At 42.1% G+C, this 26,296-nt stretch overlaps 2 protein-coding genes across 5 annotated transcripts in view; both read right to left on the bottom strand.

Annotated features, from left to right (window-relative positions):
• Positions 1 to 883: 883 nt before the first annotated feature.
• On the bottom strand, positions 884 to 3,105 carry LOC126931626 (basic proline-rich protein-like; the record flags this gene model as incomplete). The annotated part of the gene is made up of 2 exons (XM_050750006.1): positions 3,084 to 3,105; positions 884 to 2,091 (listed from the first exon to the last, which is right to left on the bottom strand). Coding segments are annotated over exons 1-2 (1,230 nt in total), but the record flags the coding sequence as incomplete, so codon positions are not given.
• MSRB3 (methionine sulfoxide reductase B3) overlaps positions 3,037 to 26,296 on the bottom strand; it is a 190,413-nt gene continuing 167,153 nt past the window's right edge. For all 4 annotated transcript variants that reach the window (XM_050748614.1, XM_050748617.1, XM_050748615.1 and 1 more), the window contains 2 exons: positions 12,656 to 12,753; positions 3,037 to 3,277 (listed from right to left, as the gene is read on the bottom strand). In XM_050748614.1, the coding sequence (XP_050604571.1) occupies positions 3,110 to 3,277; positions 12,656 to 12,753 (266 nt within the window). In that variant the 3' untranslated portion in view covers positions 3,037 to 3,109. The remainder of the gene's footprint in view (positions 3,278 to 12,655; positions 12,754 to 26,296) is intronic.

Genomic DNA, 26,296 nt, shown 5'->3' with positions numbered 1-26,296 from the left:
GGGGGGGGGGGGGGGGGGGGGGGGGGGGGGGGGGGGGGGGGGGGGGGGGGGGGGGGGGGGGGGGGGGGGGGGGGGGGGGGGGGGGGGGGGGGGGGGGGGGGGGGGGGGGGGGGGGGGGGGGGGGGGGGGGGGGGGGGGGGGGGGGGGGGGGGGGGGGGGGGGGGGGGGGGGGGGGGGGGGGGGGGGGGGGGGGGGGGGGGGGGGGGGGGGGGGGGGGGGGGGGGGGGGGGGGGGGGGGGGGGGGGGGGGGGGGGGGGGGGGGGGGGGGGGGGGGGGGGGGGGGGGGGGGGGGGGGGGGGGGGGGGGGGGGGGGGGGGGGGGGGGGGGGGGGGGGGGGGGGGGGGGGGGGGGGGGGGGGGGGGGGGGGGGGGGGGGGGGGGGGGGGGGGGGGGGGGGGGGGGGGGGGGGGGGGGGGGGGGGGGGGGGGGGGGGGGGGGGGGGGGGGGGGGGGGGGGGGGGGGGGGGGGGGGGGGGGGGGGGGGGGGGGGGGGGGGGGGGGGGGGGGGGGGGGGGGGGGGGGGGGGGGGGGGGGGGGGGGGGGGGGGGGGGGGGGGGGGGGGGGGGGGGGGGGGGGGGGGGGGGGGGGGGGGGGGGGGGGGGGGGGGGGGGGGGGGGGGGGGGGGGGGGGGGGGGGGGGGGGGGGGGGGGGGGGGGGGGGGGGGGGGGGGGGGGGGGGGGGGGGGGGGGGGGGGGGGGGGGGGGGGGGGGGGGGGGGGGGGGGGGGGGGGGGGGGGGGGGGGGGGGGGGGGGGGGGGGGGGGGGGGGGGGGGGGGGGGGGGGGGGGGGGGGGGGGGGGGGGGGGGGGGGGGGGGGGGGGGGGGGGGGGGGGGGGGGGGGGGGGGGGGGGGGGGGGGGGGGGGGGGGGGGGGGGGGGGGGGGGGGGGGGGGGGGGGGGGGGGGGGGGGGGGGGGGGGGGGGGGGGGGGGGGGGGGGGGGGGGGGGGGGGGGGGGGGGGGGGGGGGGGGGGGGGGGGGGGGGGGGGGGGGGGGGGGGGGGGGGGGGGGGGGGGGGGGGGGGGGGGGGGGGGGGGGGGGGGGGGGGGGGGGGGGGGGGGGGGGGGGGGGGGGGGGGGGGGGGGGGGGGGGGGGGGGGGGGGGGGGGGGGGGGGGGGGGGGGGGGGGGGGGGGGGGGGGGGGGGGGGGGGGGGGGGGGGGGGGGGGGGGGGGGGGGGGGGGGGGGGGGGGGGGGGGGGGGGGGGGGGGGGGGGGGGGGGGGGGGGGGGGGGGGGGGGGGGGGGGGGGGGGGGGGGGGGGGGGGGGGGGGGGGGGGGGGGGGGGGGGGGGGGGGGGGGGGGGGGGGGGGGGGGGGGGGGGGGGGGGGGGGGGGGGGGGGGGGGGGGGGGGGGGGGGGGGGGGGGGGGGGGGGGGGGGGGGGGGGGGGGGGGGGGGGGGGGGGGGGGGGGGGGGGGGGGGGGGGGGGGGGGGGGGGGGGGGGGGGGGGGGGGGGGGGGGGGGGGGGGGGGGGGGGGGGGGGGGGGGGGGGGGGGGGGGGGGGGGGGGGGGGGGGGGGGGGGGGGGGGGGGGGGGGGGGGGGGGGGGGGGGGGGGGGGGGGGGGGGGGGGGGGGGGGGGGGGGGGGGGGGGGGGGGGGGGGGGGGGGGGGGGGGGGGGGGGGGGGGGGGGGGGGGGGGGGGGGGGGGGGGGGGGGGGGGGGGGGGGGGGGGGGGGGGGGGGGGGGGGGGGGGGGGGGGGGGGGGGGGGGGGGGGGGGGGGGGGGGGGGGGGGGGGGGGGGGGGGGGGGGGGGGGGGGGGGGGGGGGGGGGGGGGGGGGGGGGGGGGGGGGGGGGGGGGGGGGGGGGGGGGGGGGGGGGGGGGGGGGGGGGGGGGGGGGGGGGGGGGGGGGGGGGGGGGGGGGGGGGGGGGGGGGGGGGGGGGGGGGGGGGGGGGGGGGGGGGGGGGGGGGGGGGGGGGGGGGGGGGGGGGGGGGGGGGGGGGGGGGGGGGGGGGGGGGGGGGGGGGGGGGGGGGGGGGGGGGGGGGGGGGGGGGGGGGGGGGGGGGGGGGGGGGGGGGGGGGGGGGGGGGTGTGATCTCAGCTCACTGCAACCTCCGCCTCCTGGGTTCAAGCAATTCTCCTGACTCAGCCTCCAGAGTAGCTGGGACTACACACATGTGCCACCATGCCCAGCTAGTTTTTGTATTATTATTACTATTATTTTTGAGACAGAGTCTCACATTGTCGCCCAGGCTGGAGTGCAGTGGTGCAATCTCGGCTCACTGTAAGCTCCACCTCCTGGGTTCACGCCATTCTCCTGCCTCAGCCTCCCGAGTAGCTGGGACTACAGGCGCTCGCCACCTCGCCCGGCTAATTTTTTGTATTTTTAGTACAAACGGGGTTTCACCGTGTTAGTCAGGATGGTCTCGATCTCCTGACCTCGTGATCTGCCCGCCTCAGCCTCCCAAAGTGCTGGGATTATAGGTGTGAGCCATTGCACCGGGCCTCCAATGCTTTCGATGGAAAATAAAATAAAATAAAGGCCTAACAGTGAGGTAATGTTTACTTCTCTGCCACAACACTCAGTATGCCCCTTCAGATCTGGCAACAATTTAACATAAGGAAAAACTTTAGACCTTCACACCCTTTTAGCGAGGAAAAAAAAAAAATGACCTTAGCTCAAACTTTCCACAAAGCTGAGCAGTCTCATTAAGACATCACTCCATCCCTATCTTAGGTGGGTCTGTGCAAAAGCCTCAAGGCCATGTGTCTTGCAGGTCTCCATGCCCTGCACTGCCCAGCTCTGGTCTCTACACTGCAGAGAAGATCTCTATTTTCACATTTGAAGACCATGAACCCTCTGCTTCTGAATCAAAGGGGGAAAAACTGCAAAAGAAGCCATGTGCTCAAAGAAAAGAATGCCAAAGGGTATAAGTGGCTTGTGAAGAAGTTTCACAAAGCTGTCTCCATTTGCTAAAGCTATAAACTGTTATTGATCTAGTCAATAGCAAAATACATGGATGGCCAGGGCTTCTGTTTAAGCAAAAGAAGAAAAAATATCAATAGCACAAAACTGCCCTTATAGTTTTTGAAAAAATATATCTATTAAGATAAACAATTTTGATTTTTTCAATAAGCTGTGCATTAAGTACACTTTGTTTCCATCACTCTCATTACTCTAGAGCTCCGCTTTGTCCACCTGGGCTGGGCTGGCGACCCCACTGCCTCCCTCGGCGGCGTCACTGCTATCCGCAGGTGTGAAAGACAAGGCAGCCGAATTTATGCAGTATCTTTTCCCAGTTGGACGAGGCCCATCATCAAAAATGTGCCCAAGGTGAGCACCACACTGCAAGAGAAGAACAAAACATCAGGGAAAAGCATGTACAAAGCAGGCTTTGAGAGGAATTCACATTAAGCAGTTTAAATGGATGACCAGCCTGTAGAGAAATGAAGGAAACCATCGTGGATGATTTCTAATCCGCCTGTCAATAGCCGCAAAGATGGTTTCTGGCAGGCTTTGTGCCACATGCTGAGAATAAAAAACACCAGAATTGTGCATATCAGAAATCGTTTAAGAGCCACTGTATTTTTTGATCTGTGAAGTCTCTCAGCCGGCTGAAAAATGACTGCAGTAATTTTATGAATCAAGTTGACCCTTGATCTTCCCTTGTAAGAAACATGGCAGAATGAAATCTTTCCCCCTGGCATTACTTTTGGCTTTGGATGGGTGGGTTTCAGATATGCAGAAGTCCACTGAAAAGATACTGTTTAACTGGCCATGACAGAGGTGATGTTTGCTTTCATGGGCAGTAAAACTTAACATCAGACAAGCATTGGGTGTTCTTGGAACTCAGCGAAGCAATGGCAAGGCTCAATGGATTTATGTCACAGTCACCAGGGCTGCAAATGTAGCAAAAGGAAACATCTCTAGCGTACACAATTGTTTTTTTCCTGGCTTCCAATAAGTAGAGTGTCATGTTGGCTTCTTTATCCAAATGAACTATAATATAAAGAAAAGGAATAAGCTGTTTAGCTAAAATCAAGTTTACTGACTATTCAAAAAGCTGGGGAAGAAGAGACATAAGGTCTAGACAGAGGCAGAAGGAGCATCATGTTGGTGTTTGAGAGAAATCCAGCCCAGAGAAAGTTTCTCCAAAAAGGCTGGCTCAGTGAATACCCCTACACTAACTGCGTTGATGCTGGGTTCAGCTCCAGGAAATGAAGGTACATGTCACACTTAGATATCTACTACCCTCTTCCAGCAGGGACAGGGTGAAGGAAATGGAGACACTGGTGCACCATATTCAAGCAGGTTGTGAAAATCCATCATTTATCATGGAACAAAGAAGCCAAAGCCTGGGGTAAATGACTTCCATTCATTCACTTATTAATGGAGTGCCTGCTATATGCCAGGCACTGTTGTACACTCTGGAGTACAGGCAACAATACCTGGCCTCATAGAGCTTACATTCTAGTGGGAGAGACAAACAGTACACAAGAAAACAAGTGAACTATAAAGCATGGAAGGTAGAAAGCAATGCTAAGGGAGGAAAAAAGGAAGGTGATATGAAATGTTAGGGTGGTGAGAAGAGGCCTACCTGGGGTGACTTTGGAATAAGGATCTGGAGGAAGTGTATCTCTAGGGGAGGGCATTTTGAGGACAGGGAAGAGTCATGATTTAGGTAAGAGTATGAGAGAAAAAGCATATCAATGATTCGTTAATTCTCACTGTGCTGGTTTGGTGTATAAAACACTTACAAGTTTCAAGGGAAGAGTATGAATTGACAAGGGACTGGGGCTGAGATACCAAATGGAGATGAAGAGAGAAAAATGAGGGAAGGCGCTCATTACAATGAAAAGCACTAGAATCTTAGTTTCGCTGTTGAACATGCTAAGCTCAATTCTCAAGCGTTCCCTAGTTATTAATAAATAGCAGAAATAGCAACTTTGACTGTATGGCACTTCCATGTTAAAAGTGCATTCTCATTTCACTGCCAGCAAACTCTGTCAGTTTATTAAAGAGCTAAAAATGAACCCTGAACTGATTTGATCTATTGCCTAGAAAATATGAAACAGGCCTAAAAAACAAATCTTGTATTATTTTACCACATTCTATGCAGGTTTAGGTAATATCAAGGCTGACAGCTCAGATTGCTTTTCCTTTCTATAAACAATTGATGCCAAATTTTTAGGCATCCACAGCTAAGATGAACCAGTAAAAATACATATGCTTGCCCAATGGACACAGGAAAACACCCCTTTCTGGCTGCCAAAATAGTCAAGGTGCCGTCCAACGGGAACTAGTGCTCTCGGTGACCAGTGTGTGTGCACAATTACTGATCTCAGATGCAGCTCCAGCACTTGGAACACTTGGCAGTTAAGAGATGAAGTTTTCATATACCTACAAGCCTTAGGGGTGTGTGTGTGTGTGTGTGTGTGTGTGTGTGTGTTTTAATGAGAGAATGCAGCTATCTGGGAAAAATAAGTGATATTGCCTTTGCTAATAATCTCTTGAGCATCTTTAGAAAATATTTCTATTTATTCTACACCAAAAATAAAGCATAGTAAGGATATATTTGAAGGTGTTTAAGAATAAGTTATACGGTCTTAATTTCCCAAATCATATTTTAAAAATCCAAATTATAGTAATTGAATCTGTTGAATTGGGTTTTCAACCTATAGTTTCATTTGCTAATCTGGAACTAGCATTCTGGTTAAATAGAAAGGAAAACACTGATTCTAGGTGTGTCCCTAATACAAGGCAAAAGAAAAAGGAGAAGTGAGGAAGAGAAATTATAGTTAGAAAAAGACAATGAAAACCATTTGCTAACAAATATATGGGTTGAGGATGGAGGTAGAAAAATCCTCAGAAACAGATTGAGTCCCCTGAAAATGATAGTTATGGCTTCATTATACTTGCCACAGGGTGCTCTGGAAGACTCACAGCAACCTTAAGTTACTGAGGGAGTAGCATCATCTCAAAACATAGAAAGGTGTTCATCCGTATCTGTGGCACCACATACATGCCCACCCCACTGCCAACAAAGCCATTTGTCTGAGGGAAGCCTAACCATGCAGTACCATTCGTGCCTCCTCCCAGGTAAACCTAGTCTCCCAGAAAGGACTGTTACCTGGTTTCTTTGAAAAGTGCACAAGCCTTAAAGGCTCCTTCCTGAGAGGATGCGCATGGAGCCCATTCTTTGCAGCTTCTAGTCCTGGGAAAGCTGGGAGGATAAATGGTAGTTGCCAGAGATGCATTGTTTCTTTTAGCTGCCTGCAAGCTCTGCCTCCCAGGCCCCAGCCAACTGGCAATGTGTTAAGGTCTCTCAGCACAATTGGTTGTAACTGAAATAAACTGGTTGCCCGATGAAGAAATCGCTGAGACCTGCTGTTAATGATTTATTTCAGGATAGAATCTTTAGTGTGCATTTTGAACGTTATTTTTAATGGTTATGTGTTTCTTTATTTCTCAGGTAAATGTACCTGAATATTCTGGTCTTCATTCTGAAGAGCATCAGATGATTGTTTAAAAGAAAAAATTTGAATTCTCACAAGAATCCTTTGTCACCTAAACCTCCTACTCAGAAACGCTGGCAGCTGAAGAATCTGCAGAGAACCAAGGGAAAGGACCCCCCTAAAATAAGTGTTTGAGCATCAAATTTAACATAATTCCTTAAAATCTGACTGCAGCTCTCAATTGTATACATAAGAAACACAAATAGTGTATTCAACACAGTTACATTTTTCTGCACTGATGTATTTCCCACTGTCTTAGAGGTTTTTCTCCTAGCTATTCCTAGGATGTTCAGGCTTTATTATTGTCATTTTCTCTTAAGTGTTTGATCTATGAAATGAAGCATTTTCAAAGCAGGGCTTTTACACTTGGGCACATGGGGCAGGATGGGAAGTTTTAAGAAAAGCAATTTACTTTGCCAGTAGTATTCTATTTTCTCCCAGTGTTATTGAAGACACTTGTGTGTAAGTGGGGGCTTTTTTCCTCTGTGCTTGTGATATTAATCTTTTGCCAAGGAAATGACTGTGAAGTCACCAGTTTAGCATTATGATTTTACTGAAAGATCAAGAAAAAGAGAGTTGGGCTGTGAGTTTGAAGCCCTATTGTAACATATGTGTATCTTTAATCATCAGCAATATGTGAGTTGTCATCTGTAGAAGATTAATAAGGTTTGGGGTTTTTACCAAAAACTACTTAACTTTTGAAAAATACTTTCTATTGGTGTATATTTACCTTTCTGTTGATTTCGCTGACTTAAAACAAATTAATAATGATCTTAAACAAACTTAAGGGACTACACCATAGACTCAAGCAGTAATAGCAGAACTCATAAATAGACTCCAACACGGGCACTTTCAGAGATCTGATGGTTTCTGCAAAGAATATTACAAAAAGTTAAGTGATTTATTAGTCTCCCATTTGCTCCAGATGTAGAATTTTGATCTGAAGAGGGACGAATTCCCCAAGTATTCTAGAAGGAACTTACTTCACTGAACTACAGGTTAAACTGTGGAAATCTTACCTCTTTGCACTGAATTTAAACTCCTGACAAAGTGTTGCTTAACAGGCTGGGGTTGGAGGATTAGGGAGAGGCTGTCAAATAATTATTCATAGTAGTCAGTGAAACTGGAATAGAAGCGATGTATTTTATCACTAGTTGAAAATATAAATTAAATTAAGGAAAATTCTTTATGGCTGAAAATTGTTACAAAATGGCTGCAGCTGGAGGGAAAATACATGTGCCCACCAAAGTGAGTAAATTTAAGATGAAGATCCTCTTTGGAAGAGATAACTGAAATGTAATTCCTCAATTCAGTAGGTGGAATAACAAAAGAGAACAAATACAATTGCAACCAAAATCAGAATATAACAGGGTACCCATAGGCAGCAATTATAATGAAGACAGTGAAGAATCTCTCCCACCCTTGCTTGTTTTCAGTGCTGTCAATGCAAAGATTAGGCAGTGTGCTATTTCCTACACAACAATTCTTTTAGAAGAACCTCACTGCAAGACTTGTAGAAAAATTAGTGACAGGACTGAACCAATCTTAACTCTCTCAGTAAAAATTTACTAAAAACATTATCTGAGAAGCCACTGGACACACGGACAAACCTCTTTACAATGTACTGTAAAGAGGTGGTAGGGATATTGGCTCCCAATGAGTCTACAATTCCTATGCAAATATGAAGCCTAATTCACTGCATGCATGGTGTCATCCCTACCACAATTTTTTTTAAAAAAAGAATCCTAAGCACTAAAGTGAGAATTAGGTAGGAACCAAAAGAACAATGAAATATTGCCATACTGCCAAACTGCTGATCAGGTTGAGTCGATTTACGTTTTGTCCATGAAAGCTCAGTTCATTTGTAGAAGTTGGCAGTTAAAGGTTCTTTGTATTTAGATATTCCATCTTTACCAAAAGGAGAGAAATACACCACATAACATATCCAACAGAAAATGTCTACAACACACTAAAAGCATCTAATAGATTTTTTATAACACAAAACATATTGAGGCAATTCAGTCCAGAGAAAAGATAAGCCACATAAATAAAAAATACAACAATAATTTTAGAAAGAGAGCAAACCAGGTAAGTTTCCCACATTATCTCACCAGCAAAAATAATAATAAAAAATAATAAAATAAAACCCTTAAAAAATGGGAGAAGTTGGCTGCATAAATGTCTTCTTTTGAGAAGTGTTTGTTCATATCCTTCACCTACTTTTTGATGGGTTTGTTTTTTATCTTGTAAATTTGTTTAAGTTCTTTGTAGATTCTGAATATTAGCCCTTTGTCAGATGGATAGATTGCAAAAATTTTTTCCCATTCAGTTGGTTGCCTGTTCACTCTGATCATAGTTTCTTTTGCTGTGCAAAAGCTCTTTACCTCAATTAGATCCCATTTGTCAATTACACCATGGAATACTATGCAGCCATAAAAAAGGAAGAGTTCATGTCCTTTGCAGGGACATGGATGAAGCTGGAAGCCATCATTCTCAGCAAACTAACACAGGAACGGAAAACCAAACACCACATGTTCTCACTCCTAAGTGGGAGTTGAACAATGAGAACACATGGACACAGTGAGGGGAACATCACACACCAGGGCCTGTCGGGGGATTGGGGGCTAGGGGAGGGATAGCATTAGGAGAAATACCTCATGTAGATGACGGGTTGATGGGTGCAGCAAACCACCATGGCACGTGTATACCTATGTAACAAATCTGCACGTTCTGCACGTTTCCCAGAACTTAAAGCATAATAAAAAATAATAAAATAAAATAAACGGGAGAAGTTCTGAGCAAGAGAAGAGACTACATGAACTGAAAAACTATAAGGTTAAAAAAGATAAAGAGATAATGAAAAAATAGTGCTAAAATGAGAAACTAGGAAGTAAAATACAAGTGAGTGTTCTAGCATGGGAACTATTAAATCTTTTATTTTATCAAGTCAAGGTAAAAAAAGATGCTTAGAAAAAGGAAAATTAAAAAAAAAAGAAAATTGTAAAACAAAAGGAAAGTAAATGTGCATGGAACACACAAATAAAAGACAGAGAAATTGAAATGAAAGATACCCAGTCCACTTGAATTCAGTATGCTGTTTTTGTGCTTAGGTGGCAGACACCCCCTCCTCCATCCACAAGGGCAAGTGTGTGGCACACATACTATTCGTTAGTGCTGGAACCTCATTCTCTCCTACGTGGAACTTACTTTACTCCAAAGTATGTATTTTCATACATGCCTTAGCAGAACAAATTCCTCTCCCTCTTTTCTTTAAATTTAAGAGTTCTATTTAAGAAAGGGTCAAACACTTTCTAAATATGAGAAGTGAAGGTTGTGGAAAAAGAAGTCAAAAGGGAGCAGGTCTGTAATGGTTCATCATACAACTGTTAGGAAAGAACAGGAACAGTCACCTTGGGCTTTAACTGCGGGGTCAACAGCTATGCTTGGTTTAGCTTGACTTCTTTTAGGAATGTTGCCTAATTTTGGCATTGTTTGTGGGTTTCATTTCTCTTTGGTCACTGTAGGATATCTTAATAATGATCTTTCCTAGACTATTACTGATGTTATCTCTGTGACTGGCACAGAGAAAGAAAGAAGTTTATTCCAACAGTGAATTATAAGAATTTGTCACAAAGAGATTGGAGAGTAGGGTCATAAGGAAAGTTAATATCTTATGCTTCATTTTTCTGTGGCTTTTAAATTTAGTTTTCATAAGATTCAATGTTTGAAAATGGGTTCTGAGTGAAAACGAGAAAAAAACGATCATGTAACAGCATTTGTAGCTTGAAAAGGAAAAGAAACAATGATAAGTCTTAAAAGAGGTTTACTAAATACTGTGTACCTAAGTTACAAATTAATGTGAGCCATCCTACTTATAGTTTACCTTTTTGTAACAGTTATAAAATCATCGATCAAATTTAATTGAATTTAAAGTAAATTGCAGGTTGGGCACGGTGGCTCATGCCTGTAGTCCCAGCACTTTGGGAGGCTGAGGCGAGTGGATCACTTGAGCTCGGGAGTTCAAGACCAGCTGGGCAACATGGTGAAACCCCGTCTCTACCAAAATTACAAAAAGTTATCCGGGTGTGGTGGTGCGTACCTGTGATCCCAGCTACTTGGGAGGTTGAGGTGAGAGGATTGCTTGAGCTCAGCAGGTGGAGGGTGCCGTGAGCCAAGATTGTGCCACTGCACTCCAGCCTGGGCGACAGAGTGAAACCCCATTTCAAAAACAAACAAAAAACAAACAAAAAAATCCCCAAAACTAAATTGCATTAAGCCAACTGCTGGAAGATCATGGGATTTTTAAATTTTAATGACTCTTTTCAAGCTGTCTATCTATCTGGGCACCATAAAGAGCTCTGGAGAGTACCCTAATTCAAGTCTCAGCTCCGCCACTTAAATCCACATAAACTGACCCAAGTTTAATTGTTCTCTTTGTGCGTCAGTTTCCTCAACTGTAACATAACAGAGAAAAAAAAGTACCTACCTCAGAAGGTTATTGTGAGCATTAACCAGAGGAGCTTTTAAAAATGCTGCTCCCCACACTAAACCCGTCCAATTACATTAGACCCTCTGTGGGTGAAACCCAGCACTAGAAAGTTCCACTATCACCATCAGAGACTCCATTCCGAGAAACAAGAGTGAGCTGAAAATGTGATTCAGATAAAATATGAAGTCTAATTTTCAAGGGAGAGAGTAGTCCTCACACTTGGAGGACAGGAAACTTGCCAGTCTTTTTTTTTTTAAATAAAAACAAAAATTCATCAGACGGTTAGGTTCAAACCAATCTCCCTCCCTACTTGGTAGTAAATATGCCACCTACTCCCTAAAAATCTTGTGCCTGGTGGAGGGGGTTAAAGAAAAATGGATAAAGGGCAGGTAAAGAATGCTGAGGGAGGCCCATATGGAAATCACTTTGCTATTACAGCTGCCTGATCATGCCCCTGTACCTCTGATATGTCCAACAGATTCCCCAACAAAATACCCTGTGGGGTCAATAACTTTCAATGCCACAATATTGCAAACTTTACATTTCACTTATTTAAAGCAGATTAAAAGAACAAGACTGACTTCCATAGAATACGCAGCTGCTCTTATTCCATGTAGATGGAGATTCTATGTCTCTGTGTTTAAGCACAAAATACCCACAAGTTCAAGTATCTCGATTGTGGGTGTCAGATTAACTATTTTTGCCTCCTCCTCAAGACATGCTCATTTGTTTCCTTAGAGCCAGCATTAATTTGGTTAGAGCAGATGGACAGAACTAATTAGAAAATTATTGGAAATGAGGATGTCTGTATATGAGGAGAAGCAAAAAAGGAATTACCTTATCTCATATAGCTGACCTACCACTGAACTTTCACTTCCCACAGCCTCTCTTCAACCACCTTCCTCACACCCACATAAAAAAAGCCATTTCTGAGTCTTCCTTGATTGTCTTTGGATCACTGCCATTAGAGGCATTCTGACTGAACAGTGGGTACACAGAACTGCAAGGAGAGGGAGATTATAAAAAATATCAGGTTATACAAAGCCACATAATGAATCTTCATATGCCCCAGGAACAGCCCACTCTTCACTTTACCGAGCCAATTGAAGATGATTTTTTCCTACCACTGATTTTGTTTAATAGTGGTGAAGCCAGTAACTGGCTTTTACTTTATTTTATTTTATTTTATTTATTTGACATGGTCTTGCTCTGTTCCCCAGGCTGGAGTTTTATTTATTTATTTATTTGACAGGGTCTTGCTCTGTTGCCCAAGTTGGGGTACAGTGCACGATCACAGCTCACTGCAGCCTCCTGGGCTCCAGCGATTCTCCTGCCTCAGTCCCCTGAGTAGCTAGAACTACAGGCATATGCTACCATGCTCTGCTAAGTTTTAAAATATTTTCTGTAGAGACGAGGTCTCACTATGTTGCCCGGACTGGTCTTGAACTCCTGGCCTCAAGTGATCCTCCCCACTCGTCCCTCTCGAAGTGTGGGATTACAGGCATGAGCTATCATGCCGGCCTTAACATTCCACTAGACTTGCTAAACACCTGAACATAGGCATCCCTTGGACTTCATATAGACTTCGTCAAGCTTGTCTGTCCTTCTTGTGACCAGTCACTTGGCCTTAGTTGCTATATTTAGCATAACCAGGAGTCCTGAAAGTGTTTGCAATGCAAAGGGAGCAGCGTATTGGATTTTCAGAAAGGATGAACTCACCTGAGAGCAGCTTGTTTCCACCCTGTGCATCCCATAGGAAAAGTCATCTGTGAATGTGATTGCCTCAGAACCGATCACATCGTGGAATGAAGGCCAACCTGGGGCACAGCAGGCACAAGAACCAAAGCAGAGACGAGAGTTACATAGCCTTGGGTTAGAATGCATTTTAAAGAATACTAAGCAAATAATGAAAATCCTTAGTGTATGTTTAACATTTCAACCTGAAAAAAAGAAAGGTCAAAAGCTGAAGGAAAATATATTTTACAAGAGTACAGTAATTTTTTAACCCCTTCCTCACATTCAGATTACAGTTGCATTGGGGTCTGGTGCTTCATGAGACATTCTTAGACCATCCAATAGTTTTCTAAAGCATCCTTGAACTTAGAAGGTTCTCTCTCACCACTCTTTCTCTTGTCTTCAGAGTCACTGGGCATGGCCCTGAAGCACTAAGAATCTTCCATTATGATGTTTTCCAAAACACAATTAGTTGGTCTGGCTGTTAACTTTTCAACTACTCCATGTCTCCTTAGAAAGCAAGCTTTTTCAGTACTTAGTTTAGATAGTTAAAATATTTTTTTAAAAAAACAACTATCCTGTTATCACCATCCTCATCTAATTTCCTGGAACAAGGGCTATCTGGAAATCGTAGCATCTATCTACTTTTATGGGCAAGAAGCTTGTTCACTTCACAGGCGACTCATAGAGCATCAGTCCTCAGACATCTCTGGGTAGCACCTTGTCTCAAAGAGCATCTAGTTCCAATTTTTATTTGTTCTAGTGATTTTAAAAATATATGCACACTTTAAGAAACTTGATGGTAAATGGATCATAAGATTGTACAAATGTTTTGAGTGTACAGTCAGGTTTTATTGTTTTTACGTTTTTATGGCATGTTTTTATGTTTTCCCAAAATATGTCTGGAGTTACTGAGCTGAAGCCTGAATCCCCAAAATGATGAAAGAGGGGCGATATTGCTGAAGTGCTGGTGCATTTTTTTTTTCTTTTTCACAAGTCAAATTTACTTCTGCAGAAAGGAAGAAGCTTGTTAAGAACCTGGTGCTTTGTGGTAATACATCTATTGAAAGAAAACAGAATGCAAACTTCAACAACATGATTTGCAGTTTCAAACAAAACAAATCAGATTAGGCCAAATCCCCCAAGCTCCCTCATCTCCCACAGTGCAAGAGTATAGTATTGATAGTCAGTGCTAGATTTAACACCGAGAGTTTTAACACTTTCCAATTCCTTGATTTGAGCTCAAAATTGCTACAAAGCACCAGGAAAACCTTAACTTTCCAGGCTATACCCTTTCACAAAAATTAATTATGCTGAGACATACTAGTATTCTTAAGAAAATGAGTATCTTCCCATTTTCTAAATTCTAAAGAGAATTTCAATATATTCCAGGCTATAATATTTGGTTCACAATGGTTACTTGACACATTTAGGGGTTCTTCTTTGTTAATAATAGAAGTGCCAATTGCTAGTGAAAACAGGTTTAATGGTGATATTTGAGGACATTGAAAAATAAAGTCATTTATCTATGAAAAGAAAGAAAACGTTCTGTATTTTCCTTTTTAACCTTCAAGGGCATAACTCATTTAATTGCAATTTAAGGCAACTAATATTATGGGAGGGACACACTTGATTTAGTAGTAAACAGGCAAACAGGTTTAGGAGTTTCGTTGTTGTGTTAAATTTACTATAAAGCTACCTTACCCCAGCACCACATAGTCCTATTCCTAGAATTCAAAATAGGTATAGAGAAATAGATATACACACATATATTTTTCCTTTATGCTACATTGCATCTTATATTTATTTACCTTGTTCTAGACATCACCCTGGATTTGTAATTTATTTTCATGCCTTCCTCCCTAACTAGTTAGTGAACACCTTGAAGGCAGAGTCTAACCTCATTGACCTGAGTATTCTTATTGCCTAACACAGTGTCCAGTACAAAGGCACAACTCAAATGTTTCTTAAACTGATTTCCAGTTAGCCTTAAATAAGCAAATGAGATCAACAATTACAGCACATCAGAGAGTTCCACAAGAAAGAGAAAGAATAAAATCATACTGCTTACAGACTAAATTAGGAAATGTCAATGCTAGTTTCTCACTGCAGTACCCAACTTGGCTCAATCACTGTAATTAAGCCTCTTTATGTAGGGGAGAGGTTTACTTCTTGTGTATTTAGGAGAGGAGAAACATGAAGTTCATATAGTTCACTCATTTTACAAGGTTTTGGAGGTGGGAGGGAGGAGAAAGATAAGTTATTTGCCAAGGTTACACAGGCAGTAAGTAGCAAAACCAAAACTAGGATATGAATACTCTGACTTTAGGACTCTCTTCTCATGTTCTACTTTCTTCCTCAATTTTTTCTACCTGAATTAGATATGCACAGGATTTTCCAGAAAACTATATTCAAGAATAGAGCAGGATGAGGGAGGTTGAAACAGAGTGCAGGTCTCAAAAGATTTCAGTGTTTCTGGGAAACTGTTGATGCTTGAATAGTTTGTTGTTTACCACGGCATTATTTAAACATTAGAAGAGACACTCAAAAAATAAAAATAAATAAAGATATTTCAAAACTCCCGAAAACTCACAATCTCCCTTTGCCCTGTAGAAGAGATGGCAGTTTTCAAAATGGAATATTCAATATGTCAACCCAAATCTTGATTAGTGGAGATGGACAGGAAAAACCACGCTGGAGACTGTAACTCCCTGTGGTGGAACACACATTTCAAAAGAGAATCATGACTAACTTGGCCAATAAGGTTAACAAAGGAGAATGCTGAGTTGCTTTGCTAGACTTCTCAGAAAAAGTGACATTCTATAAAAGAGTACATCAGAAAGGTAAGTACTTAATGACAATCAAACTAAGAAGGACCTTCCCACAATAATAAATTGTCTTATGGCAGGGAAGCCACAGTGATGACAGCACTTTGAAAACGGAATTCCCTCATCATATGAAAGTATTTAAAGAAGGAACTCTTCACTGCTGTAAAAATCCTCAAAGGAAACCTTGCCCCCACTCCTAATAATAAGGAAAGTGCTTCAAAGGGTGATAGGCAAAGACTGAAGCAATCTGCGTCTTGTTGAGAAAATTATCTTGAGCAAAAGGGTGGGGGAAGGGAAGTGTGTTTATGTCAGTTTTGACATTAAAGAAAGATAATCCATCCTCCTTTCTCTAGGATTTTCCTTTTGGTCTTCCAACAAAACATTATTTGTTTTGGATGCATTCCATGCACTTTTTAAAAGAAAAGTCATGTGAAAACCTGTATAAGCAGTGTCAGTTCACCCCACCCCCAATACATCCCTTAGTTTCTATTTGATGAGACTGGATTAGGCTTATTATAATTTCATTTCAAATAATATAAACTGTACATTTTAGATATTAGCCTATTATTATCAAGCTTATTATTAGCCCTTATTTTCAATAAATAGTTTCACCCCTCAAAGAATTCCCATCTCTAGATAGCAAATAAATATATGTAGTACAACTGAAGCAGGCAGGTTGAAATATGGCAGTTCTGCCTCAATTTTATTCACCTATCAGGCCACACTCATCTGCAGATATAATATCATACTACTCATATCATGTGAAGCAACTCCAGAATATGCTCATCTTCGTCTCAAATATAAGAGCAAGTGATCCAGATTAGTTGTTTTAGCTTCTTTGGTTGGTGCTTGCTATATCATCTACACTAGAATGGATTTTTTTAGATTGCAGTATAAATAATTATTCCCCCTCCAACCCATAATTGAATAATGGCATAGCTCTCCAGTAGTATTCTGTTGACAAATTCTAAATGCTTCATGCCAACTGCCTCATAAGGAAAACTTTCTTAGCTCTCCATCCCAATCAATCCCACCTTCTTTAAACAAATCTGTGAAACATGTTGTTAAAGTTAGCAACAGAGTGTAAACAAGTTGAAGCCAATTCTATCTGTATCATGTCTAGAAAATGTGGCCCTCATTGTCCTATTCTTAATTTAACAAGAACTGCTATTCAGCTTCCACTTCCCCTAATCCTTCCCCACCCTAAAATAAAAATTAGAAACCTTGGTAGTCAGCTACATGACTCATCTGTAGAACCTAGCAGAAACTACTCATGAATGAGAACTTATTGAATTGAAAGGTAATTACACATGTTTTGTTATTTTCAAATGTAAAGTAAGTTTGAACACAATGAATCCCACTGGGTTTGGGCGATGATTCAATAATGATGATACATATTTTAGCACAGTTTTGATGAGACAAGCTGGAGGTATAGGTCCTTATTTGTGTGTGTATCAGTCCTCACAGCTCTCTAATTCCAGGCCATATTTCAAAATTTGTAGTATTCGGATTATTTGTAGCTGGAATCTGCTAACCTTACTGATCACAATTTACCTTATCACCTAACTCAAAATAAATAATCCAACTCTCTGTGTAGTCCCCCTGCTAACAAGAATTGTTTGAAGCTTACAGCCCTGACTCTTGCCAAATTATTTAATATTCACTTGAACTGATGCTTCAAGTATAACTTGTATCTCACTTAAAAACTGATTCTTTATTCCCCTTCAAAGACCCATTTGGTTGCAATATAGTCTTCCAAAAATTTAAGTGGTAATCAACCAAATATGTGCATGTGGTAGAAAATCAAACAAGATGGATCATAATGAAACATTCCCTGTCAGTTTCGCCATATCCACAGGAAACCATGATAAATAGATTTTCTGTTTAATTCTTTAAAAATATGCTTATGCTGCTGTCTCTTGATTATTTCATTTTAAACCTGTGCTGTCCAATACAGTAGTTATCAGTCATGTCATTGTTTAAATTTGAATTAATTAAATTTAAATAAAATTACATTTCCTCAGTCACACTAGCCACATTTCAAGTTCTCAACAGCTACAAGTAGCTAATGGTGACCATATTAGACAGCACAGATATACATATAGAATATTCCCACCAAGATTTCCACAGACATAGAACATTTCCATCATTGCACAGTGACGTTTTAGACATTATGAATTGATTTCTTCTTATGAAAGATTAAGATTTAGCATTCTTACCTACATAATCTCCCCTCCATTCCCCTTTCCAATCTTTTAATACTTAGGTTATTTTTAATTTCTTGAAAACCTCATTGGGTAATGTCTGCCTCTTGAACTAGAATGTAAGTAAAAATAAAAGCAGAGAGTTTGTTTCATTTACCACTGCATTGGCAACAAACTAAAAAAGTGCCTGCTACATAAAAGGTGTTCCAAAAAAACTATCTCATAAATGAACAACCAAATGCATGAATATCTAGCTTAAGTAGATATTTAGTAGCTTAAGATAACAGCATTCGGCTCCCCACTCTCATCTTCCTTGGCACCCTCATCTTCCCTCCACCTATCCTTTGCCCCATTCCAAAGACCAACCATAATTAAGTCTTCCGTGCTTTTCTATAGATTCTAAGAGTTGAAAATTAAGCAACATTATTTGTATTATTCTGTCAAATCCTTACTGCAACAAGCAATCCTAGGAGACCAAAAATTAAATTAATTTTCCATTTTTTCACAGCAACACTTGTTAAAAGGCATGCCATGCTTCTTTTTATTTTTGTTTGGATTATGACTTTATTACACAACTGTACAAACTTCTGTATTCAAAGTTTTACTTTTTGAGTTTTTAATTACAAACATTTCAAGCATATGCAAAAGTATACAAATAATAGACTAGGTGTCCACAATTTAACAGATGTTCACTGCCCAGGTTTCACAGATATTACCTTGTTTTCTATATTGGCTTCAGGTTTCTTTCTTCCCCTCTTTCTCCAACAATTACAGCAGATCTGCCTCTAACCTTATTCCCTACTCTTATGCCTCCTGGTACTCCAAAGACAATTACTTACCTACCATTCCCACACTGATTTTGATTCATCTTCTACATATGTCTATATCCAGAAACAATATATACTGTTTTAAATGTTTAGAATTTTATATAAATGGCATTGAATTGTAGGTATTTTTTTGACAACTTATTTTTTCACATTATTGTTGATCTCTGGCTTTCTTGGTAACCATATCATCTTATTTTATAAACAAAGTATCTTTTCAAATATTCCTGAGAATATTAACTAGAGAGTTGTTTTATTTTAGTTTTTCTATGATTCTCTAAAATATCTCTGCTCCTTCTGGGGCAATTCTTCTCCTTATCTTGATTTTTAAATTTCAAGTTCTTGGTTTCCTTCATATGTCTTTGGTGATCTTTGATCAACAGTTCCTATTTAAACATGGAGGCAAGGTCAGTTATCCTACACATCTGATGGAGGTTTTCTCTGCTATTAGATGTAGTATGGGTCTGTATCCTTAGCCAGCCTTTCCTCTGAATATAAAAGCTGCCTGGGAACTCCAGGACTGCTGTCGTCAGTTGCTGATGGACAAGGTTTCATCCTGGGGTTCCCTGAATACCTCAATGGGGAATGGTTTACTCTGGAATATCAACACCTCAATAGCAGCCCCAATTATCCCAGACAGGCTGTTTAATATCTTAAGAGAGCAGTCTTCCAGGCTTGTTTTCTTGTAGGTAACTAATGATCTGTCATTCTAAATACAAAGATAACGAAAATATAAAACTAGTCTAGTTGTTCTTTAGACTTTCAGTTAAGCATCTTGTTGTCAGGCCCCCATTTTGCTCTTGCAAATTGAAGAATTGAGTTCCGAGCCTTTTTGTAATTCTGCTGGGCATCTGCAACAACTCTTGTACATATTTTGGGCTGCAGCTTTCTTTAATCGGTCATACCCATTAATGCATTTCCACCCATTTTTTTATTTCTTGGGAAAACTTTGAGCTTCCTTTTCTACTCAAGGCTCCCTAACCCACTCCAATTCTCTTTGCAATGGATTTCTTCTACTTTTACTCCTTCTACTCTTCCTCTTCTTTTTCTTACTCTCATTTTGAAAGAGGTCTCTTGTGAGAGAGGGGAAACAAACATGTATGCTCAGTTTATCATCTTGAATAAGAAGGTAAGATTTTTTTTAAATAAACTGCAGACATTAGTCTCTTGATCTAATATTTTATTTGAAGAAGCAACAAATTTGAGGCATCGTAATTTTTCTACTAACTACAATTACATTTTAAAAGCCTTAATGATAAAAATACCAAAATCAGTGTAAGTTTTAGCAGCTTTAACTGGCTCAGATTTCACTCTGTGGCTAAAAATGGATTATGGGTTAGCTGTATGAGATTAACACAAACTTTTATGACAACTGCAATGGCATCTGAGTTAGAATCAGTAGGTTAGGATGGTCTCTTCATTGCCTAGTTCAGTGGAAAGGAATTTCTTAGACCACTTTTCAAGTTTATATTTGCTTGGTATTGTTTGAGAATTTCTTGTATTTCTTCCCTCCTGCCATTGCAAATATAAAGACATGTCCCCCTTTATGCTGATGACATGATTTCATTACTTCAAACAAACAGTAGTGTCAAGAAGCAAACTAGTTCAGTTCAGACAGAGTAAATATGACTAAAAGAAAATCACTGGTTTTGGCAAACATTCTCCCATGCTTCATTCAGCTTTATTAAGAGGTATCTGAAATAAAAAATGATACTTAAAATATTTATCTTGGCCAGGCACGGTGACTCACACCTGTAATCCCAGCACTTTGGGAGGCTGAGGCAGGTGGATCACCTGAGGTCAGGAGTTCAAGACCAGCCTGGCCAACATGGTGAAACCCATCTCTACTAAAAATACAGAAATTAGCCGGGCGTGGTGGTACATGCCTGTAGTCCCAGCTGCTCTGCAGGCTGAGGTGGGAGAATCACTTGAACCTGGCGGGTGGAGGTTGCAGTGAGCCGAGATCGTGTCACTGCACTCCAGTCTGGGCAACAGAGTGAGACTCTGTTTCAAAAAACAAAAACCAAAATATATCTATATATCTTGAAAAGTAGGGAATTTAGAATATACATAAAATTAGCATAAACCTATAGACTCTAAAAATTCATGCAGATAAAAATGCAAATAAAATTTAAATGCAACGTACTATTCAAAAATTAACTTTATTTTGGTTAACAGGTTGCCCTGCTTTCTCATCTAGTTGTCCAGGAACTCAGTAGTTGTAAATGGTGGTGGCACTGTTGCCAGGGGCATTCTGGATAAAATGATGATTGGGGTCCACCTGAAGGCTTTTAAGCAGCCTAGTAACATGATCAAATTTGTATTTTAGAAAAATGGTTCTGAAAGCAGGCTGGAGGGATTCGGGATAAGAGGGAACATGGAAACGTGTACATCAGATGAGAGACTATACTGGAACAGAAATAATGAAGCTTTAACGGGACTGGGAAGTAGGAGAGAGTTTACAGAGCAATCAAGAGAGCAAAATTTACTGATTTTGGCGACTGCAGTACATGTAGGGCAGTGAAGAAGGGCAGGATCACATTATTACTAGGTTTCCAGCTTGTGTAACTAGCTGAATCATGCTAGAGATACATTTTCACAGAGAAAATAACAAAATCAGTTTCTTGTGGATCTAGGAGACAAAGGAATATGTGGGCTCAGAAATGAGAGCCAAGCTCTAGATGCAGATTGGAAAGTCATCAAAACATAAAAGACAGTAAGGTCCTGGATAAAGATATGTAGGAGGGATGAATATAAAGGGAGAGGAGAACCAGACAGGTATTTAAATGTTGAGCAAAAGAATAAGAGTCAGTAGAGGAAAAGAAAAGAGAGCATTTCAAGAAATAGGAAGAGGACAAGGGAATCAGGACAGAGTCTGAAAAAAGAGAAAATTGCTTAAGGATAGAGGACAGACAGCAGTCACATAATCTACAGAAAGGACAAGTTAAGTAAGACCTGAGAGACACTGCAGATTTCAACAATGAGTATTAGATTGGAAAGCATAGTGAAGAAGAGACAGTGAACAGAGACTACTCTTTTACAGCTCGCAGGGAAGGAAGGCTACAGGAAGAACACAATGAGGTTTATTTTAAGATATTTGGAATCAAGGTCCCTATCACTCATCTGATGTTTCTGTGTTTTCTGAAGTGTTCAAATGTCACAATATTACTTTCCTAATGGAATTTTTGCAATAAAATTAGTGACATAAAAATATTTAGACCTGTTAAAAAAATCTTAAGCATTACTTAAATGCTCCAAAGGATACTGAACAGAAGCCATATTTGAAGGAAGAATACAAGAATATTTTATTTTTATATTTTTTAAATTTGTTTGTTGTTCCTAATATCTTGTGGTCCACCAAACTGAGAGTCATGGCTGTAATGCTTTAAATGACCATTGTAATCTGTTTTGTTTTTTGACACAAAGTAGGTGCTCAGTCAATATGTCTGGAGAAATTAATCCAGAGCTTTCATTCTAGGTCAGGCTCCCAGGTCAAACATGTTTGCAGCACCCAGTAGTACTTTTTTTTCAAGCCATGTATAATGGTTTGCAATTATTTACTTATATGGGTAATTTTTGATTGATGTTTGCTTCTTTCACTAAGTACTATGAGACCATGATTACTTCATTAACTACTACAACGTCAACACCAAGCTCATGGAAATATTTCTTAAATGAATTATAAAGAAAATATCACATATTTCATTATTTACATTCTATTTACAATATTTGACTTAATTAAAAGATAATAACTTCCCACTTAGAGCAGTCAAAATTACAGAGACAGAAAGTAGAATGATAGTTGCCAGGGGATGGTGGGAAGATGGAAAGGGGCATTATTATTTAGGGGTCCAGAGTTTCTGTTTTATAGGATGAAAAGAGTTCTGAAATTGGAAGGTGGCGATGGTTGCACAACAATGTGAATGTATTTCATACCACTGAACTGTACACTGAAAAACAGTTAACATATTAATTTTCTTATGTGTATTTCACCACAATAAAAAATCAGAGAAAAAAAAATGATGATGACTAACTATAAGCCAGGATAGAGAACTCTCCCCAGGAACTGAATCAGTGAGCTCCTTGATCTTGGACTTCCCAGCCTCCAGAACTCAGAGAAATAAATTTATTCTGTTTAAGCATGCACACACAAGAAGAATCCCTTAGCCTGAATATGACTATCACTGGGTCAACTGAAAATAAATTTTTTTAACTAGGCAAACAATTTCTACTGTTTTACTTTAGATTTTTTTTATAAATATCAAATTTATCATGTTTACTTTTCCTACCTATCAAAAATAGTGCACTTCTTCAAAAAATGATTAACTAGTTCAGATGTACAAACCGTGTAGCCTTATCACCCATAATCATTTCAGGCATTTGAATCTATTTAAGGACAATATGACTAAGACTGTCAAGAACATTGAGGTGTCCCTGGGCACTGTGAACATCTGGTATCTATTCTCTTTGGAGATTAATAATGTAGCTGTACTGCAGTAAGCTTTACTAATTCCTTTGAGCCCTGCACAACATTTTTAAATGGTTCCAAACACACAGGATCTCTAATTGGTATGGATTTCATCCACAGTTTTCTTGCAATCTCAAAATATCTCAGCAACTCCTAAGCAGGAATTGACAGGGGCCAGCTTCCCTATTTCCCTTTGTGAAGGCAGCTATTAATAATATTTTTTCAGGTTCAATAAAATTACTGAACTCAAACCATTTCAACCAAAAACCTGGAGAGGGAGACTTTATTTTCCCTGGCCTGAACACTGTCTCTTGCTACTTTAAATCACAGTTAATGTTTTTAAAAATATATCTTACACATAAGTCAGTTGTAGACCTTCAGCATCAAAGGACCTGAGCCACATCACATGTAACAGCCTGATCTTTAGCCATAATTTCTAAATGCCATTAAAAAATGTCTCTCAAAATGGTTTTAAATTTAGTGTTGACCTAGTAACCTTGATCCAAAAACATTCAACTTTAGATGATTATTTTATTTTGCTTCCAAAAGCTCTTCAGTCCAGTGAGGCATCCATTAGGAAGCTTCACAAGGAGTTTGAAGTTTGCTTAGAATTTATTAGCTACATCAGACAGGAAGATGGTGATGTGGGTTGCTTGCTGAGCAAAGATTATTTACTGTGCTTAACTGCCCTTAAAAATACAAAGTGAGATATAGGATGGGGAAATTCAAAGAAATACAGATTCTACTCTCAGCAACATGCAATTCAGACTAAAAATGAAATAATGATCCATTCAACTGCAGTCCTGAATTAGGGCTATTCACTACAAAGCATTATTTGGGACTCTAAGACAAACTATTACTTACATTTTTTGGTTGGGTACTTATCAAAAATGTCAGAGTAATTCCTCTCATAAATATATGTACCTGATGAAAATGTAAGATTACTTCTGAGGGGCAGTTAAGTCTCAACATTCTTTCCCTTATCTAAACTTTCTCCTGACATTTTTCTCTAACTGAAACCTCTCCAACTTCTGAATAGGCTTTAGATCTTTATTCTAGTATATATATTTTAAATACTACAACCTGAATTTCCTTGTTTTCATAAATCTTCTATGATCATTCACTGATCTACAACACCTTTTTATGATATATCAAAACTTAGTCCACCTACTAAAATTTAAATTCTGAAAACCATTCTTGAAAATACTGTTTTCAACTATCTTTAGAAACAGAAGAGATTGCTCAGAAAAGCTATTAAGAACAAATATTTTAGGACAAAATAATTACTTAGAATTGTTTACATGACAATGGTGTTTTGCCTTTGTGGCAGGCAGACGCATGGCAAAATTGAAGCAATTTAGAAAATACTGTATGTTCCCTAATATATTAATTTTAAAAAATAGATTACATCGAAAAGGCATGAAGGAACCTACATCGAACCAAAGCATATTCTATTACCACCCCTTCTTTTTAAAATCCTTTAGGGAAATCTTTGCCGACCTCCAATGCTCTACTTTGTCACATACGTATCACTTTCCAATATACCGTAACTGTTTATTATGCTTTTTGTCTCCTTTATTTTCCCAGCTAGAATGTAAGCTCCAGGAAGGGAAAGATAATTGTTTTGTTCCCAGTGTATTCCAAACTCCTCAAATGCATTTTGGTTGAATGAATTTTCTATATACATTCCTGTTACCCTGGAAATCTGGAATTTAAAGACAATACTAGCTTTGGTTTTAAAATACACAGATACAAGTCTTTGTAACAGAATTAGTTATAGAGTCTCCAGGTAATCTATTAATATTTATTGAAGAGTTTGGCACCTGATGACAGTCTTCTCTAAATCCCAAACAACTGCCTACATTCTAGGAAACCTCAATGAAAGTAACCTACTTATCACTCCTCATATTGACAGCTCTAGGAGTACCTCAGAGAACTAAACTAAGTTCATAGAGCCAGGGTCCTGCAACAAGACCTTTAGGTACCAGGCACCCTTGCAATCTGACGGTTTCAATGGCTTTGCAACTGACCACTGACAAGCTTAAAGTGCGTTAAAATTAGATGTCATCACATGAAGAGTGTTGAATCTCAGATGGATAAATTTGGCAAAGACACTATGGTACTGTAGTCATATTTTAATGTGTCCACTGGACCTCTGTTATCAAAAAAAAAAAAATGAAATTCAATAAAGGTCCAAGCATACCCATAATATAATCCATGACCCACACTTTGACATATTATTTTGTCAGTTGTGCAGTAATATTTAAGTCTCACTCCACTAAATGGTAAATTATTAATAGGCAAAAGATATAGCCCCTTAGTACTCAGTAGGCCCTAAATAGATAACTTGTTAAATAAGTGAGCCAACCTGGGGCTGAAGAAAATATTAACAAAAATTGTGAAAATGATATTACAATCAATCAATTTCTATATTTCAGATATTTGTAATAAACATCACCTCACAAGTATTTATTACTACTTATGTCACTAGACCAGAGTAACCATAGGTTACTATTTCTTGGTAGTATACTGTGGGCACCTATGAGATCTCTTTGATCTTATCTAGTTTGGGTGGCACGAAAGTTTGGAAGCCTTAGTCAGTATCCACAAACATAAAGCACTGTAGTACTATTATAGCATTATATAGTCTTTTGATATTTGGCTTCCTTTTAGTGTTTAAAAAATTACAAAAGTCTCAGGAAGGTATTATTAAATTTTTATGCATTGTTATTTGTAATGGCTGTTTCACACAATTTTTACCTCTCAATTAATCTCAACTTTTTGCTTAGTCCCTGATGCTTCCCTTGGTTTCTGGCCTCCAAGATACCTTAATGTTATTATGCATTGTTGCTTTTTAAAAATCTTATATGCATATTTATTAACCACATATAAATGCATAATTGTGAACATATCATACACATCTTAAGTACAAACTTTATTATCTTTTTTCTTGGTCCTTTTCCTCATCTTATAGAAAACCTATGTTAACAACCTAAAGAGGGTTCTACCACATTTTTGTTCATGTTTGTATAGCCATACAAATAATAGACATCTACATATACATAAATGTAAATGTTCTAGTAGCTGCATAATATTCCACTGTGCAACTCTCTCCTGAATGACTGTGTTTCCAACTGTTTTTTCTCTATGAAACACAGGGCAATGACATCCTTGCATACATGGTCTTACATCCGGTGGAATTTTCTATCATCATGGGACAAATTCTTAGGCCAAAGGGTAAATGCTAGGACAAAGAGTATTTTGCATTTAATAGATATTTCTAGATAGCTTTCCAAAACTAA

This window comes from Macaca thibetana, chromosome 11 (assembly GCF_024542745.1).
Source record: "Macaca thibetana thibetana isolate TM-01 chromosome 11, ASM2454274v1, whole genome shotgun sequence".
NCBI lineage: Eukaryota > Metazoa > Chordata > Mammalia > Primates > Cercopithecidae > Macaca > Macaca thibetana.
This window is presented reverse-complemented; position numbering and strand designations above follow the sequence as displayed.